General features: G+C 33.5%; 1 protein-coding gene across 1 annotated transcript in view; it reads left to right on the top strand.

Moving 5' to 3' along the window:
* The window catches only part of PHF20L1 (PHD finger protein 20 like 1), a 79,264-nt gene that overhangs the window by 19,101 nt on the left and 42,742 nt on the right, over positions 1–17,421 (top strand). The window contains exons 3-9 of the mRNA XM_023514946.1: positions 1,654–1,825; positions 1,976–2,060; positions 5,837–5,925; positions 6,159–6,236; positions 10,520–10,733; positions 11,625–11,750; positions 17,232–17,314. Coding sequence (XP_023370714.1) covers positions 1,654–1,825; positions 1,976–2,060; positions 5,837–5,925; positions 6,159–6,236; positions 10,520–10,733; positions 11,625–11,750; positions 17,232–17,314 — 847 coding nt within the window. The remainder of the gene's footprint in view (positions 1–1,653; positions 1,826–1,975; positions 2,061–5,836; positions 5,926–6,158; positions 6,237–10,519; positions 10,734–11,624; positions 11,751–17,231; positions 17,315–17,421) is intronic.

Genomic DNA, 17,421 nt, shown 5'->3' with positions numbered 1-17,421 from the left:
CTTTGCTATGACATCACTCCTTACTCCCTCTGAATGTTTGCTTTGCTATGACATCCCTACTCGACTCCATCTGAGTGGCTGTTGTGTGTCCTGTCGTTGTGCTAGACACTGAAGGCTACAAAAATGAGCATGGTCAATTACCCCCAGAAGCTCACAGGCCAGAGTAGCATTTCTAACCTCGTGTCCATTAGCTCTGCACTGTCTTGAGAAATATTAATAAATATTTTGTGGTAAATGGGGTTACGTATTTCCTTAAGTTTGGTAATGGTGGATGCTTTATCCCCATCTTGTTGACACTACCAAGAAGTCTTTCAGTATTACCCTAGCTTATTTGACTGTAGGACCCCTTTTTTTGTGCCACACCTGTCACTGTCTCAAGGGAGATAAATGCTCTGTAGCACCTAGTTTGGGAACCTGAACAGAGGCATTTATGATGTGATGAGAGCTCTGAGAACAGCAAGGACCGGGGATTAGGGAAGTATTCACACAAGCAGTTCCATGGTAAACTAAGTCTTGCATCACATGTGTACAAAGGAAGGGAAGGGCATTTTAGGGCATTCTGTTTTGTACAGTCGAATGTACAAAAGCATGCACGTTGGGCAGAGCAAGATGTGTATGATCAAAGTCCAGTGTCATTAGGCCAACATGGGATTGACTGTCCAGGAAGAAGATACTTCAGGGAAGGAGTCAGGGCCCTGGCACTGTGTTAAAAATCTTGAATAGCATGATTGATTTACAAAGCAGGTGGTAACTAGTTCCTAAATTTCAAAAGTGTTGTAATGTCCGTTGGACTTTGTATTTAAAGTTGGTCTGCCAGAGGGAAAGCAAAGACTTCCAATTTATCAAAAACTGGCAAGAATATCAGATATTAAACTATTAGGACTGAATTACCTACCATGTGCTGCTATTGAGTTCTAAATGGTACTTAAATCAGACTTTTAACAAATTTTGATTCATCTGTGAACATTTTAATAGGTACATTAGGAATAATAAAACAAAATTCCTTGTAAAAAGTTTCAAGTTAACAGTTTCACTGAGTTTTCTTTTATTGTCATTGGTGGTTATTACAAAACATTGAAAAGTAAAAAAAGTAGAAAGTAATCTTAGGCCAGCTAGAGACAAAAGTATATGTTGGTATATTTGTATTTCTTTCAAGACAAAAATCTACATTATCCTGTTTCTACAAAAATACTACTTTTTATATTTTCTACTTTATAAGTTCTTTGTAAACATTATATTTAAAGACTATGTAATATTCCACTCAGTTTTCTACCCACATTTTTACAATGGCTTCTTTTTTTTTTTTTTTAAATTATAAATAATGCTTTGTGTATGTAGTTCCAGAATTGGAATTATTGGGTCAAAAAGTAGGAAAAGGTTTAAAAAATGGTTGTTACTGCATGTTACTACGTTACATTCCCAAATAGTGCCATTATTTATGTTTCTACAGACGGTGTATCAAGGGGTTTATTTCCTCCAATTGTGAGAATAGTCATTTAAAAAAGACAACTTTGTTTGATAGTTTAAAAACTGTTTTGTTCATGGTTTATTTAAGGTAGGCAATATTTCAGTTAACTCTTCCTATTTAATACTTTTTACAAACAAATATATGAGAAGTTTTTTTGTTGATTTGAAGTATTTTTTATTTTTGAGGTATCCATCACGAATTGAAAAAATCGACTATGAGGAGGGCAAGATGTTGGTCCATTTTGAGCGCTGGAGTCATCGTTATGATGAGTGGATTTACTGGGATAGTAACAGATTGCGACCCCTTGAGAGACCTGCACTGAGGAAAGAAGGGCTGAAAGATGAGGAAGACTTCTTTGTATGTAGCAGGCTTTTTAAATTTCTCAGTTGGGTAGCTCTGTGACGATAGATTTTAAAAGTTTGCTTTGAATTTTACCAAAGCCTGTTTTTGTTAAGGAAATGCTTATTTATTATACATGGAATTGATCTAAAATATTGTTTGAAATAGGATTTTAAAGCTGGAGAAGAAGTTCTGGCTCGTTGGACAGACTGTCGCTATTACCCTGCTAAGATTGAGGCAATTAACAAAGAAGGTATGTGTTTAAAATGATGTGAGATTTAAAATGGGATTAATAGTAAAATTTTACTGTTTTAATTTTAATTAGTATATAAAATTGTTACTTATTCTTTTCATTTTATATGTTACCGAATGAATTTCCTACTAATACTCTTTTGTGGAAACATTTAATTTGTTATAAAAATATAGAAGAAAATGGTACCTACTTTATTGCCAAAGAAACTGTTTGAATTAGTAAAGATAAATGGTTAAAATTTTTCAACTTTCCGTTCTCCAGCTGACATTATATTAAATACATTTTATTTTTACTTCTCTGTTTCCAGTTTGTGGCTAAGTTATTATAGATTAATGAACATCTCAACTAGAGTATGAGAGAAGGTTAAAAATATAGGGGAATTCAAATTAGTTCAACTCACAAGTGAAATACATACTGTATTTTCTGATGAAAGGGTAGGAACTTTATTAATATGAGGATTTCCTTTATTGTCTTGTCTCTCTTCCCTCCCCTATCATTAATTTCTATAGATGATTGAGTTATTTTTCCTAATAGCTTTTTGTGGATATTAGAATATTAGATGCTGATCAAAAATTACTTAAGTGATAAAAAATGTTGAAAGTAACAGAAACTACATGCATGAGTTTAGCATAAGCCTGGGAAATCTTATGACTGATAATAAATTTGAAAAATAGAACTCATAGAATGCTTAATTTGGAAAGGCATGAGAAACTAATATTTAAATTATTACTAAAAAGTAAGCTTAAATATTGTATTTTTTAAATTTGTCATTAAACAATTTGTGAGATATTTACGAGTACAGTTTTCAAGTCAGTAATACATTAGTCTCCTGTCACAACTATTGGTTAAACTTGACCACTTACAATAGTCCTGCTTTATCCACAGGGGATACATTTTAAGACCTTAGTGGCTGCTTACAACCTCCAATAGTACCAAACCCTATGTACTATTTCTTTTCCTATACTGTACATACTTATGTATAAGAAAGTTTAATTTATAAGTTCGGCACAGTAAGAGGTTAACAACAATAAAAAATAAATAGAATAATTATAAAAATATACTGTATGAAAAAATGACGTGAATCCTTCTCCCCCTTCTTCTCCTTCTTTCACGATCAGAATATCTTATTGCATTTTGCTTATCCATTTTGGACTACAGTTGATGACAGCTATGGAAAACAGAACTGCAAATTAGGGGGGATCTATTATGTTCATTGTTTATACTGAAGAAATAAACATTAAGTGACAGTTTCTTGGCAAGAAGGGCATTTAGTCTACGTAAAGGGGACACTTCTTTTAAATTGCTGAAGTTTGCTAAAGAAGTGATAAAAAGGCTTTTCTGGCAAAAGAAATATATGGGAAAAGATAGAAGCAAGAGAGACATGCTGTGCCATTTAAGGATTGCCATTTATTTGAATTAGTATATAAAGTGTTTTATAATCTTGCTAAAGAATTTAAATTTTATTTGGAGGCTGTGGGAGCCATGGAAGAGATTAAGGCTGAGGATTTAAACGAACAGCAAACTTGAGAGAAAATACGAGGTAAAGAGAAGATAGAAGAGGAAAACATTTTTTATGAGAAAGGATATAATAAGGAATGTTAGTTGTGAAAAGGTAAATCATAGTAGTCTAGAAATCATGGTATAACTTTACAAATACTTTAATCCACTTAATCCAGTGTATTGTTTTAATGAAGAAATCATGACTGTGGCTATGATTTTATTACCTCTAGTTACCCTGTTATAGAAAGAACTGAAAGTCATCTTGGTTATTAGGTGTGGAAGTTATTTCTCCTTTTCTTGTGGGGCCCATGTCTTGCTCTGTGCGTTCTCTTCTGTAGAGCTGTGGTATGTAGTTTACATTCCTGAGTATGATTCGCATTGGTCCCTGAGTGTCTAGCCCAGAGCCGAACGTAAACAGTCAATAACAATTTGAGGAAGGAAAGGAAGAAGTAATGAGTCTGTTCTGGTTCATAGTAGGATTCACTCACAGCAAAAGTAAGCAAAATTAAACAATGCTCTCTGATTAATAGTTTCCTTAAGTGCAGAGAGGTTTGGGATCTTCCTTCAATGCTAAAAGTTCCCTGAATTGTGTGTATAAGCAGTTACATATTCAATAAATACATAGAAACAAATCCACCCTCATTCTTCATTCTCTTTATTGACAAGTATTTAATATAAAAAATTAAACTTGCATTGGTGGTGATCCTTGCCATTTCACATATAGTCTCAGTGAGCTCTTAGGGAACTATTACAGATATTTGGTTTTCAAAAATCTTCACTAGAGGTATTTGTTTTGTAATTTCTGTATGCCCCAAATAATAGATGAACCTACACCCTCAAAAAAGAAAGAAAAAAAAAAGCCCTCAATTCAGTGTAAAAGCAGAGCAAAACCAACAAGTGTGAACATTTGAGTATTTGTAATATGGCTTATAGATGTAAAGACAAAGGGTCAGTCAGGTGTACTGGAATGATGGAGTGAGCAGGGAGATTTTCATCTTGACATGGAGAAATAATTAGAATTAGACATAAGGAAAGGAGGAAGGTATAACAACATAGGAAATGGTATGAGCATAGGCAGGGAGTTATGAAGCCTGAGTGGCCTGGTGTGCAGCCTCGGCTGTCTGGAACGCCACGTGGAAGAGGAGGACAGAGGGCTGCGGGAATGATAGTGTGGCCAGGTGTGCTTTTCTAGTGTCTGTAGATCCTTCTCGTGCCTTTGTATGCTTGCTGTTCACTGATCAGTTCGCATAACTTGAGTTTAGATCTTTGTATTTGATATTTAGCATTATGCTAATTATAGAAAAATTTGAAACCAGTGGTAGTGTTCAAATTACAATAGAAGAAAGGTCTTTGCACTTGTGTGCCGTAGTCTTTGGCGCCATCAGTAACAATTACCGCATTTCTCCTTTCTACTTCTTTTGTAAAGGCCACGCATCTGTTTACTTAAAGTGACACTCTGTCCTCATTTGGGAAATGATAGAAAAAAATTTATCTAGGAAATGATAGAAAAATGTTTATATTTTTATAAGTAACAAACATACATAATTTATTTTATAATAGCACTGACCTATATTGACTTGAAAGCATGAGGTCAATAACAGAAAGTGAATATGCTTCATAGCAGTCAACAAATAAAATCTTGAGTCCTTCAAAGAATGAGTTACTAAAAAGGCATAGATGGCTAAATGAGACTGGGATTGTTGGTTGTGGCTGTGCTACTACAGAACTGAATTTCATTGGATGTAGCATTTAGCCTTTCTGGAGTTTGGTGTCCTGAGTTACATAAGAAAACTTTTACCCAGATAACTGTATTTTCTAGCTTAAAAGTCTGGGCATCTATAATTCTTATTTGCCACTTGGTCACTATTGCTAAAGGAACAAGCTTATCCTGGGAAGATGGTCTTTTCTGTTTATCAGATCATTCTCTATGTCACTTATTTTGAAAGAAGCGTTCAAAGAGTGCAAATGATAATTCCTATGGAGATATGCATTTTTATAAGTAATGGTTATGTCAGATATGTTATACATCTGAACGTTTATTACAAAATAAATTATAAAATCTCCAAGTAAATATTTAATTACATGTGCAACTAACTTATCAAGACTTAATGTGTTTGCTTTTTTAAGGGACAGAGAATGTAAACTTCGTAAGAGTCCTTAATTAAAAAGAGTGTGTGTTTGCAGTTACTGCAATCCAAAGTATTTATATCAGGTCACTCCTTGTCGGTGTAAGTTTGATTATATTTTCTAATGATTCTGACTTGCTCCTATTTCAGGAACATTTACAGTTCAGTTTTATGATGGAGTGATTCGTTGTTTAAAAAGAATGCATATTAAAGCCATGCCCGAGGATGCTAAGGGGCAGGTAAGAGTGTTCAGCATTCCTAGCTACTCAGTGAGATATTTTCCTGAATGGTGTCTGATCAAAATAAATATGTATGTATTTTTTTAAAAGTGAACTAATTGTAGGGTTATGTGCTGATAGCCCCAAATAGCAGCAAGAAAAAAAAGCTTAGAATGTAAAATAAATTATACACTTGATTTTGCTTCTTTGGTTTTAGACCTGCTAAAGTTATAGGTCACTAGTTTCTGTTCCAGGTGAAATCCCAGCATCCACTAAGCTGGTGTTGTCCTATCGACCCAGCTGGATCGTGTAACCAGTCTATGGGAAGTGAGGTAAGTGCCTTTTTTTAAAATTTTGTTTTATTTTCCTGGTATATAATATCATTTAGAAAGTTAGTATTTATATAAAATTTTACATTGAGTGTCTTATCTTCTTCTTTCCTTCTACAAATTATAGTTATTCATCTTTCTTTAAAAGGCGCTTACCTGACACTCTGTAGGCTGTTGTAGGTAGGGCTGTCTGAGTTGTATGACGGGAGCAGTGTATTAGATGCTTTGTCACTGCTCAAAGCAAGAATGAACGGTAAGCATTTGAAGGACAATCTGGGATGGAGTAAAAACCACAATTCATTTGTTGACTGTGTTTTCTGAAATACTGGAAAGAAAAGGTGCCATTAGAAATTTAAAATATTTCCTTTATGTTCTGCTGTTATTTGGGATTTTCAGCACCTGGACCTACAATTAATTTTAAGAACTTGAAAGTAGTCTATAAAAATGTCAAATATGGAAGTATGCTACATGTTTATTCCATACTGTGTGTGTTGAAATCACTTGGTCAGTTTCAGTCAAATGTAAACATTTAATGATCTAAAAATGTATATACCACTACATTTGAAAAAATCATTCCTGAAGAAATCTTCTGGTTTTCAAACATTTAGTTATGATGTGATCAGCTAGCAGAGCCCCCCCCATTAACATGTAAATGCAATTTCAAAGGAAAATGGTTTTGATCAGGAAATTGCTTTGTGTCTTCCCACATGTATGCATAAATAAAATGTACTTTTAAAGTTCAGTGGTGTGCTTTTTTGGTCACTATATAAAAAGACGGATACCTATTTAAACAAGTGTCAAAAATTTGGTTATTTGGATATTCATCACATGGTGCTAATATTATTGCTGTAGAAATTTCTTCCAAGTGGCACATTGAGCTGATTTGGTTTGTGGTAATACCATAGGTTATGAAAATTAAATTTATTGGGTGTTTTAGATGTTTCTTTTTAATAAGCATTTTAATGATACCTTGATGTATATTGACGTTAAAATCAGTGCCAAGATGTAAAACTACTGAAAGAATATTTGGATAGTCATATATTTATTTTAATTTTTTCACAATTCATAATTATAAGCACATTAACCATATTTGTAGAACTGTTTTTATAAACCACCCCTATTTTATGAGTTTTTTAAGTTTTTGACTTATTTTCACCTAGGAAATATGCTAACTCAGATGTTTTTTGGGCAAGCCTAAAAGAATTCTATTTTACAAATTATCTTGTGGATTTTTAGTACTTAGAGAATTCCTTTATTAAGTTTTAAAGTATTTTTTTTTTATTAAACTAGCCAAGAATAATGCATCAAATAAATGCATTGTGGAAATGCTCTTCCCTAAACACTATATAAAGGTGACATTAATAAAAGTTTTATATATATATATGTAAACCTCCAGATTAATTTACATTCTTAAGCCAAAATTAAAGTCCTAATTATTTCTGACTTAGAAAGAGTTGGTTAGTACTAGTAAACCTGACCTTGCATTCAGAGGTTAGCTTGAGTGCCTTAAAGAGCTTCTGATTAGCACAGTGGATGCAGTGTGAGCTGTAGCCTTTACTCAGTATCCATAGATACTTTTCTCACTGGGAAAGAAGGTAATAGTAACGTGTTGACTGCCCAAAAGTAAGATCCCCTCTTTTTCCTGCCTATGTACCACTTTTTCTCTTTCACATAATTTTGAGTGGAGGTGTAGTATTGATGCAGAAATAGCTATAAAACTGACATATTTTATAGAATGAGGATTGATTTGTTCATTGGATGACCTTATTATTTCTGATATCCATTCTAGTAAAAGCAGCAGTAACTACAGGGAGAGGGATCAAGCCTTTGTATTTTTTTAATGTGGAGGCTTGGAACAGGGCACGTACTTGCTTTTTCTCTCCTTTTCTTTTTTCCTCCTGGGAGTTTAATGATAACAAAATTTACATTGTAACTCAGTAGTGTGAAAAGTTGGCTTATAAGATTCTTTACTGTTTATAAAACATTTTAGCATACATTGTTTTATTAGATTCTCTCAGAATATCCTTTGGTGCAGGTACAGCTGCTATTTTCTGTTTCATAGTTGAAGGATTCAGCACTTAAGAGAACTGAGTGACTTAAAACTTTACTCAACTCTTCTGTGCAGAGTGATTCCTTGAACTCAGATCTTCTGATTTCAAGCAGTGACTTTTTTAGTACAGTACTCTATTATGTTGTCTACAGAGACTGGAAGTTTGCAATTATTAGTTATAATTTGTTATACTTCAGTTATTTTTGACAATGATGCTTTCCTATTTAAAAATGCAAAAGCAGACACAGAATAAAACTTAAAACATAAAAGTACAAGAGCAAAATATGGAAGAATCACACAGTTGAATGATTGCCATGACTAACAGGTCATAAGATTACGAAGAGAAGATGCAATGATTGTTTTTCTAGTGTTCTCATTATTGAATGTAGAAATCAACTTGGAATGGACATTACCCTGACCTTTTCCCTAACAACTAAGTTTTCTTTACCATGTGGAACCTGGAATTAAATGCTGTACTCTTAATAAGTATGCACACACATACGCTCTGCTGCGTGTACCTCTTTGCTTCACTTGTCTGCTGCTTCTTACTCTTGTTTCTCTTTTCATTTTGTTGATTGCTGTTTCACATTTTTTGTCCATTGCTGGTGCTTTCTTTTCTTACTAGTTGCTAGTGTCAAGGTTCAGCTTAGCCATAATGCTTTTGGTTCCCTGTGTTGCTCCTTGAACCTTTCATCTTTCTTTCGTATTCCTGTGCACTTTGAATTCCATGCCCTTGTTTATTGTTTTTCCTTTTGCTTGGAGTGGCCATTTTCTCCTTTTCCACTGCCCATTTCCCTAGCCAATTTCTCCTTACCTTGAGTGTTCAACTCATCTGTCATTTTCCCTCAACACCAGTCTGTCTTTGCAGTTAAAATTAATGGTTTCTTCCCTGCTGTTTTCCCATATTATTTTGGTTATTCCTATATTTTGTGTCATGTTATCTTATATAATAGTCATATGTATTTACCTGCGAATTTTGTATGGGAAAGACCAGTCTTTTATCAGTTGAATGCTTAGCCTGGTTCCTGGCATATATAGCAGGGTATTTGGTAGAAAACTGGTGATTGAGTGCATAGGTGCAGTCACATGATGTTTTCAGTTAATTTTAGTTATGGGAGAGAGAAATAGGTATATAGTTTTTGTTTTTTTTAGTTTATTGTCCTCACTGTATATTTTCAAGGCTGAATAGCCATCAGCCTATATTTCTTATTGTTTAATTTTGTTAATCTATATTAAATTTGTTAATGCAAATCATGAATTAAATTCATTTGATGTTGTGAAATTGTTTTTAGTTGCTTGGAATATGTATTTAATGTATGATGCATTTTAGATGAATCTGAATTGGTGGTCTTTTTGCCAGATCTTATTGGTCCAGGGGAGGGTTAACTTTGTAAAGTTTTAAAAAATCTGATTGTGAAAATTAAAATGTTAGTACCACTTTGCACATTTCTGCAATTTTTCAATAAGCATCTTTACTTTAAAATAGTAAAATTTATTCAGCAACAAACTAAAAAAGTTAGCACAAGGAAAATTAATATTCATACTTCTGAAAAATGCTGACAAACACAGATTTAGGGAGTTGTATAGGGAGAGAGATTAATCTGGAGTTTGACAGTATGTGCTTTACTTTGGTCGAGTCAACATAGCTTTTTTCTTCATCAGTAATTTTAAGCTTTTGTGATAAATTTCTATGCAAACTTTAAAAGCTTTAAAAAATACTAAAATCATACCTTCCTTTTGATGTCTATGAAATTGACTATAATTTGAGTGACACATTCTTCCTAATAATGAATGGTAAATCTGGTCCGTGGGAGTACATTTTTTTTTTTAATCTTTGTAGAATTGTAGTATAGTATTTTTCTCTTCTTTTATGGTGCCTTGTATTGTGAAAAAGAAAAACAATGCAGCATTATACCTTAAAATACTAGAATAGAATGCCATATAGAATTCCATATTTGCCATAGGTTTCTTCTGTTAGTTTAGGTTTTATTCTTGTGAAAATATTTCCAAGAAATACTTGTTATTGAGCGTTTTCCTATTTTATGGAATATTATACAAACCAGCTAACCTATTAGATTATTAAATTTGGCAATCTACATGTTGGCAAATTATGTAAATATAGTTGGCTTGATATTTGTGAGTAGTGTTGAAAATTTACTACTTATTTTTGTTCACTAGTATAACTACATTTAATTAATTTTTAATACTTTACATGTTTTGTGTTTTTCCTTTGGAGGATTGGATAGCTTTAGTCAAAGCAGCTGCTGCAGCTGCAGCCAAGAATAAAACAGGGAGTAAACCTCGAACGAGCGCCAACAGCAATAAAGATAAAGATAAAGATGAGAGAAAATGGTTTAAAGTACCTTCAAAGAAGGAAGAAACTGCAGCTTGTATAGCCACCCCAGAAATTGAGAAGAAGGAAGATCTGCCTACATCTAGTGAAACATTTGGTACAAAATATGTTCTTATGTTCATTTCTTATAAGCCTGATACTCATGTGGTGGATGAGTCAAATCCCTTGTCTTCTTAGAATTTTGAACAATTCTTAGGCTTTTTACCCCAGCATAATGTGATGCCTAACTTTTGTAGAATCTTACAGATGGATTGGAAAATTAATAAAGATGAGTGGTTGATAGTGAATACTCTTAATATTCTGGAATAGAAACAAATTGAGGTTTTGATTTGTAATTTCTTGGGAGTAGATTTTTGTTTGAAGATTTTTGCTTTATGTTTTCTCTACAACCTTTTAAATGTTTCTGCATATATTTTAATATGTAATATGAAAAAAGCAGTTAAGTCATTCTCTTGCCTTTCTTAAGGAATAACTCAGCTAGACATGGTGGCTCATGCCTGTAATTCTAACTCTTTAGGGGATCCTGAGACAGAGAATCATTTGAGCTCAGGAGTCTTGAGACCAGCCTGAACAAGAGCAAGATCCCATCTCTTCTAAAAATGGAAAAATTAGCCAGGTGTACTTTTACATGCCTAGAGTCCCCACTACTCGGGAGGCTTAGGCAGGAGGATCACTTGAGCCCAGGTGTTTGAGGTTGCAGCGAGCTATGATGATGCCTCTGTGCTCTAGCCGGGGCACCAGAGCAAGACTCAGTCTCAAAAACAAAAAAAAAGCAACCCCCCCAAACCAAAAAACACCCTGCTTAGTAGTCCCTTATTTCTAGTATGTCGGTCTGAAGGGGGCTGTGTTTTTTAAAGTTCTATATCAAGCACTAGATTTTGAAAATTAATGTGCAGAGCATTTTTACTATTTTTTTATTTTAAAAATGTCATGTGTTTTAATTTTCGATTCTAGATGAACTCTCATATTTGTGTTCTATTAAAAGTAGGACTTCATGTAGAGAACGTTCCAAAGATGGTCTTTCCACAGCCAGAGAGCACATTATCAAACAAGAGGAAAAATAATCAAGGCAACTCATTTCAGGCAAAGAGAGCGCGACTTAACAAGATTACTGGTAAACTACAATGATTCTTTTTGGGGGCATGGAGGGTGGTTTTAGAGTAGTTTATTTTTCATAAAGTAAAATAAAGTAGTTTATGTTTGGCTCAGTGTCATGAACTGGTTAATAAGATAGTTAACTACTTATGGGTTCTTTCAACACTGTCGGCTTTTTCTGCTGTAAAGCATGAAGAATACCACATATCGTCTACCTACCTCACAGGGTTGTTGTGAGGATTATTGATAAGGTCAAATGCTACAAAATTCTGTAGATTTTAAATCACCTTGGTGGTAGGAATAGTTCTCTGTAACAGTTGATTTATCTTTTTCTGTCAACCTGTGGTGACATAATTTCTGAGATTCTAAATATTTTTATATAAACATACTTGGCCAGGCTTACTTAAGATTGGTACCATACATTGTTGGAAAGATGAACATCTGACTTAAATTTATCTCCTGAGTCTATTAATTCTTGATGTAAAAGTACTTCTATAGTTTAAAAAAAAATTCTACCCTTCAGGTTGATCTCTAGAATCTGAGCTTGTTTTAATTTGCTTTCTTGTAATTTAGAAAGGAACAGTGCTAGGGTGATGGAAAATACTGAAGCTTGTGTGCTGGTTAGTGATCATAGCAGAGGGGATTGAAGCATTAGAACCGGGGCCAGTCATGCTGGTCCCTGTCACTTCCAAGGCTTATTCAGCCTAGCAGTTCAAGTCAATAAAAGAAATTATGAATGTATTTTATTTTTCTGAGTATATGTGAAAAGGGGAGCTTAAATAGTTTTTAATTTAGTCATCACATATTATAAGAATGAGATGGTTTTTAGCACCTTTGGCCTAATAAAGCTATATAAACCTTTGTTGGCATTCATTTAAATAATTTGAAGAAACTTGGTTTCGTTGTCAGATCTAGAAATGAGTTAAACATTTTTACCATTTTCTGAAGGGGGGAAGTCCACGGAAAGATGACTCTGAAGTTGAGGGTTTTTTCAAACCACTGTTTTATTATAGTGTTCATCTAAGTGATTGTAATTGGTTTCAACAGGTGAAAATATGCAGTCTCTTCCCATTTGTTTACATTATTTTCATACCTTTCTGTGTATTTGAACCAGGTCAGGAAATATTTCAAATCAATTTACACTTTACACCTTTTCTCTAAAAGCTATTAGCCTTGGAGAAAGCTGAAATGTTCTCTGAATGATTGTTCTCATGGTAACTTGAGACTAGTTTTCCATGGAAAGCATGGAACCCAGTGCAGTGTGCTGGGTGGGAAATGGAATAGTAGTTCTAACTCCTGTGATGTAAAGATTGAGGCAGCATTATTGGAGGAGTCAAGATCAAAGAAGATGAAGATGACACTGACGTGCTACACCTGCCAGCTTACCAGCGTCATGTCTGTTCCCTCTGGATAGCTTGGTTTTGGTTTCAGTCATTATACTCTGATGTATGCCTTACTGGGAGGTTCGCACTCATCATTAAAGAATAAGAAAAGAAAGGAGGAAAAGAGCTGAGTCAACAAAGATGCATTATCTCTACGTGGTCTTGAAAAGACCGTAGTGGGGGAAAAGAGAACCAAAAGAGAACCTTGTGCCTTGTGCCTCAAGCTGTAATACTGGTTGTTTAGCAATACACTCTGCTTTCTCTGGAGGAATTTTCTCTTTGCTTTCCCTTGGAAATCTCAAATGAATAAGTCATGGTTTAGTAGCAGTAGTAAAACATCAGATTTTATGAATGTAAAACCATTATGATCCATTCTATTTACTCAGAAGATTTAAATGTATGAAAATCCTTTTAATAGTTATCTCTCTTCATCTTTCTGATTTCATGTTGCAACTGTCATGTAGAAAGACAATAGATAAAGTAAGATTGTCTTCAGTGGTTGAAACTCAGGCTTACTTCTGTACAGTAAATTTCATTTGTAATTTATAAAAGGAAATTAGAAATAATAGAACTATTTTGTTATGGAATTATAGTGTATTTTAAATTTATCAAGCTCATCTCTGTGTGTCTTTTTGCCCTGTTACTGTGGAGAATGGGGCTGGGATCATGGCAGTCTACTCTGCTGAATTTCCCTCTACTCCATTTTTTAATTTTTTAAAATAGTTCTAGCTAAAATAAGTGGACTAGCCACTGGATCATTTTAACTCATGTATTTAGCATTCTTTCTATTACCTTCTCTACAAAGATTCTAAACCTGATTTCTGTATAGAGGATTATATAAAGATGACTTTTTTGTTAAGTCTCTAAATGAGTGTAGTTGCACAGAATATATGTGTCTATATATGTGTACTGATATGTTTATATATACATACTGTCTTCCAGGATCTTATTGATATCATCATATACTTTATGCATACTGGCTTAGAATAAACAGTTTCACACAGAAGATCAGGAGTCCATGCTTTTGTGACAGAGTTGCAAGCAAACTCAATTTGAGTAGATTTAAAAATAGAAACTGTCTAGGGAGTGAAAGAAGAAACATCAGGAGTTAGTGCATGGTTTGTTTCTAGTAATTTCTGAAAGTTCAGCCAGCTTAGATATTTTTCAGTGCAGCTTAGAGAATTTTTAAAATTTACAAAATCCTAAGGTTTGAGTTGACAAGTATATGTTATTTTTAATATCAAGAATATTTGATTCTTGGTCCCAGCAAAAAGAATGTATTTTGAAATACCTGGCTGAAAAGTAGACCAAGAATTTAGCCATTAAAAAAATTTAGGGCAATGCCTGTGGCTCAGAGAAGTAGGGTGCCGGCCCCATATACCAAAGGTGGCGGGTTCAAACCCGGCCCCAGCCAAAAACTTCCAAAAAAAATAAAATAATAACCATTTCTTCTTCCTTTGCTCCCCTTTGTCCTTCCAGGGAGCTCTCTCCTCTATTCTTCTCATTCCTTCCAATTGGCAGGAAGGGATCAACTGTTTGTTTCATAGCTGACGTAGAATGTTGTGAAGTTGTGACTCTTGGAGATTTGGTATTTTTCTACCTAATATTTAACTAATTTCTTGAAGTTTCATAATGCATTCTTATAGGATAATTGTATCCTATGTATGTATATCTATATATATTCTTCTAGAGGAGGGCCTGTTAGTAATACATTGATAGTATTTGCTGATAACTAAAATTAATTTCATTTGTTATCTATTTTCTTCCAATTCATTCTTATTTTCTGTGGATATTGCATTTCTTTCTGTTAAGATCAGATTTTGGACTGTTTTGTCTTAAGACAGAAGTAGTCATCTCATCAAGTACTTACTAGTTCTTCCTTTTTGTCTATACTTAATAATTCTTGTAAGTTAGTATGCATATAAAGTGTAAACTTTATTGGTCATACTTGGGCTTTTGTATATACCTAAGTGTTATATTTTTAAATCTAATTTTAAGAGGCTGTTCTTAAATGCCCCATTACTTTCTGTGAACACATTACAAAGCTTTATTTTTCCTTCTCAAACCATTAAATGGGAATGGCTCTTAATTACGTCTATAATGTCCTAAAATAAATTCATAGGTTTTGGATTATTTTGTTTCCTTTAAAACTTGTGGTGCTTTATTTTGAGTATTATAGTTTACAGCCTACTCCATCTATTGATGACTATTAAAATGTTTTCCTCACCAATAGAAAAGAAAATAAAAGATGTAATTATTTGATTAATTATTTTGTTTACTTTAAAACTTGTGGTGCTTTATTTTTAGTGTTATAGTTTGCAGCCTATTTCATCTATTGATGACTATTAAAATGTTTCCATCACCCAAAGAAAAGAAAATAAAAGATGTAGTTATTTATTATATTGAATAGAAGATATTTGTCCTGTTGGAATAACCCTTAGAAATAGAAACTTTATTCAACTCCCTGCAAAACAAAAACTTCCCTACTTCCCTAATTAATTTTATTTCAACAGTTCATTAATTCTTAAGAATATTATCTGGGGAAGAAAAACCTAGTGAATGTGGTCTTGATCTTAATTGTTAAAGATTCCATACTACATCTTTTTCAGCCATGTAAAAATATGGTTAGAAGATAACTAAGATTGAATTTGTGATTTAAAATTATTTATATAAAATTGTTAACATTTTTCTTTTTCCATTTAAGTCTACACTTGATAAGGTGTGAGACTGGAGCAAACTATGCAGATTTTTATCTCCAAAGTGGTCCAAATGGCAGTTTTAATATCAGACATTGGTGTTTTATACTCAGGTGCTTTTTTATTTTAAATTACAATCCAAGGGATAGTTGCTCAGCTTTCCATTAATGGAAAGGTGCCTTTTGTGTAAGTTACCATTTGGTTTTAATACTACTTTAAGAATGTAGTTTTAATGTGAGAATTCCTGTCTAGGCCCTTTAGCATCTTTAGAGTGATCATCTGATAAAGACATGTGGCCTTGTGAATAGCTCCACATTATGTAGCTTTGGAGGTGGGGGGGAAGGAGGGCGCATCTTTTTTGTCCTGTTACACGTGTTGTAGACAGCTTCGGTAAGATATGTGCTGTAATTGCTGCGGTAAGTTTACTATTATGTTGTTGGTTGTTAAACGTGCTTTCTTTGACGTGAAGCTTTTGTGTGGCCAACTTTGAAATGACACAGAAATGATTTTGGTGGCCATTTATGAGCAGTGTGGCCATAAACAAAAACATGTTTCTTATTATACAAGGCTAATAAACCTGGCTTTATTGAAGCTATCTGACAGACTTAGCAAAGAATAAATAAATACTTACAATTTATTAATTAAAGCAGAATTTTAAAGTTTTATTAAATTATATATTTTAGATAAAATATTCTATCTTCTAAAATTGGCAGTGATACCAGTGATACGTCAGGGGAAATGAGAACTTCCAAGTGTTTTCATCATCTGTAGAATAAAGCCATATTCTCTTCCTCTACCCCCGCTCCTCCCAAGCCATATTTCTAAGTTCAGATATTCTGGAAAGGACACATACTTTTTTCCCCTTATCCTTAAATGGATCCATCAGTGTTTTTGGAACTCATGTAAGAAGGTGAGATATGGCCGACCAGGAGTAGACACATAAAGTTTAGGGTAAAGGATCCAGGTGAAATTAAAAATTGGGGCCTTTTATTTTAGCTAATAATATGACAAAAACGTTTTATAGGTGTGTGAAAGTCTTTCTCATTTTAATTTTAAATTTTATTTCATTTGTATAGACAAAAGCCCATATTACAGGTATTAACAATCTGAGCAATCTTAATATGGGCATTAGGCCACAGCATTTTAAATTTTTACAGAATGATCATGTGTATATATCTATATAAGTATGTGTTAAGACTCTCATTAAGAGTAGTATCTTAAAAACCCCATGTAACTATGTAAGTACCTCTCAAATTTCATCTCTTATTATTTGTATGTCTGTATTTTAGAAAAGTAAACATTTGAGAATATTTACTTCTTAAATATTAAAAAGTAAGGGAGATGACTACTAAGATTTTTGAGAAGTTAAATGGGGTGAAAATATTTTTTCTAATAAGCAATTTCTGTACAATTTTTCTCAAGGTTTGTTGGCATCCAAAGCTGTTGGGGTGGATGGTGCTGAAAAAAAGGAAGACTACAATGAAACAGCTCCAATGCTGGAGCAGGTATGAAATGGTAGCATTTGATTTTTTTCAAGGTTCCCACTGGAATGATCACGGAGCTCTATTATCTACGTAATTGAAATTGCCCTTTTGATCTGATAAGGGAATAG

This window comes from Otolemur garnettii, unplaced genomic scaffold (genome assembly GCF_000181295.1).
Source record: "Otolemur garnettii isolate 467f Iridium unplaced genomic scaffold, OtoGar3 scaffold00062, whole genome shotgun sequence".
NCBI lineage: Eukaryota > Metazoa > Chordata > Mammalia > Primates > Galagidae > Otolemur > Otolemur garnettii.
The sequence above is the reverse complement of the archived record's forward strand: the minus strand, read 5'-3'. Positions and strand labels throughout refer to the sequence as shown.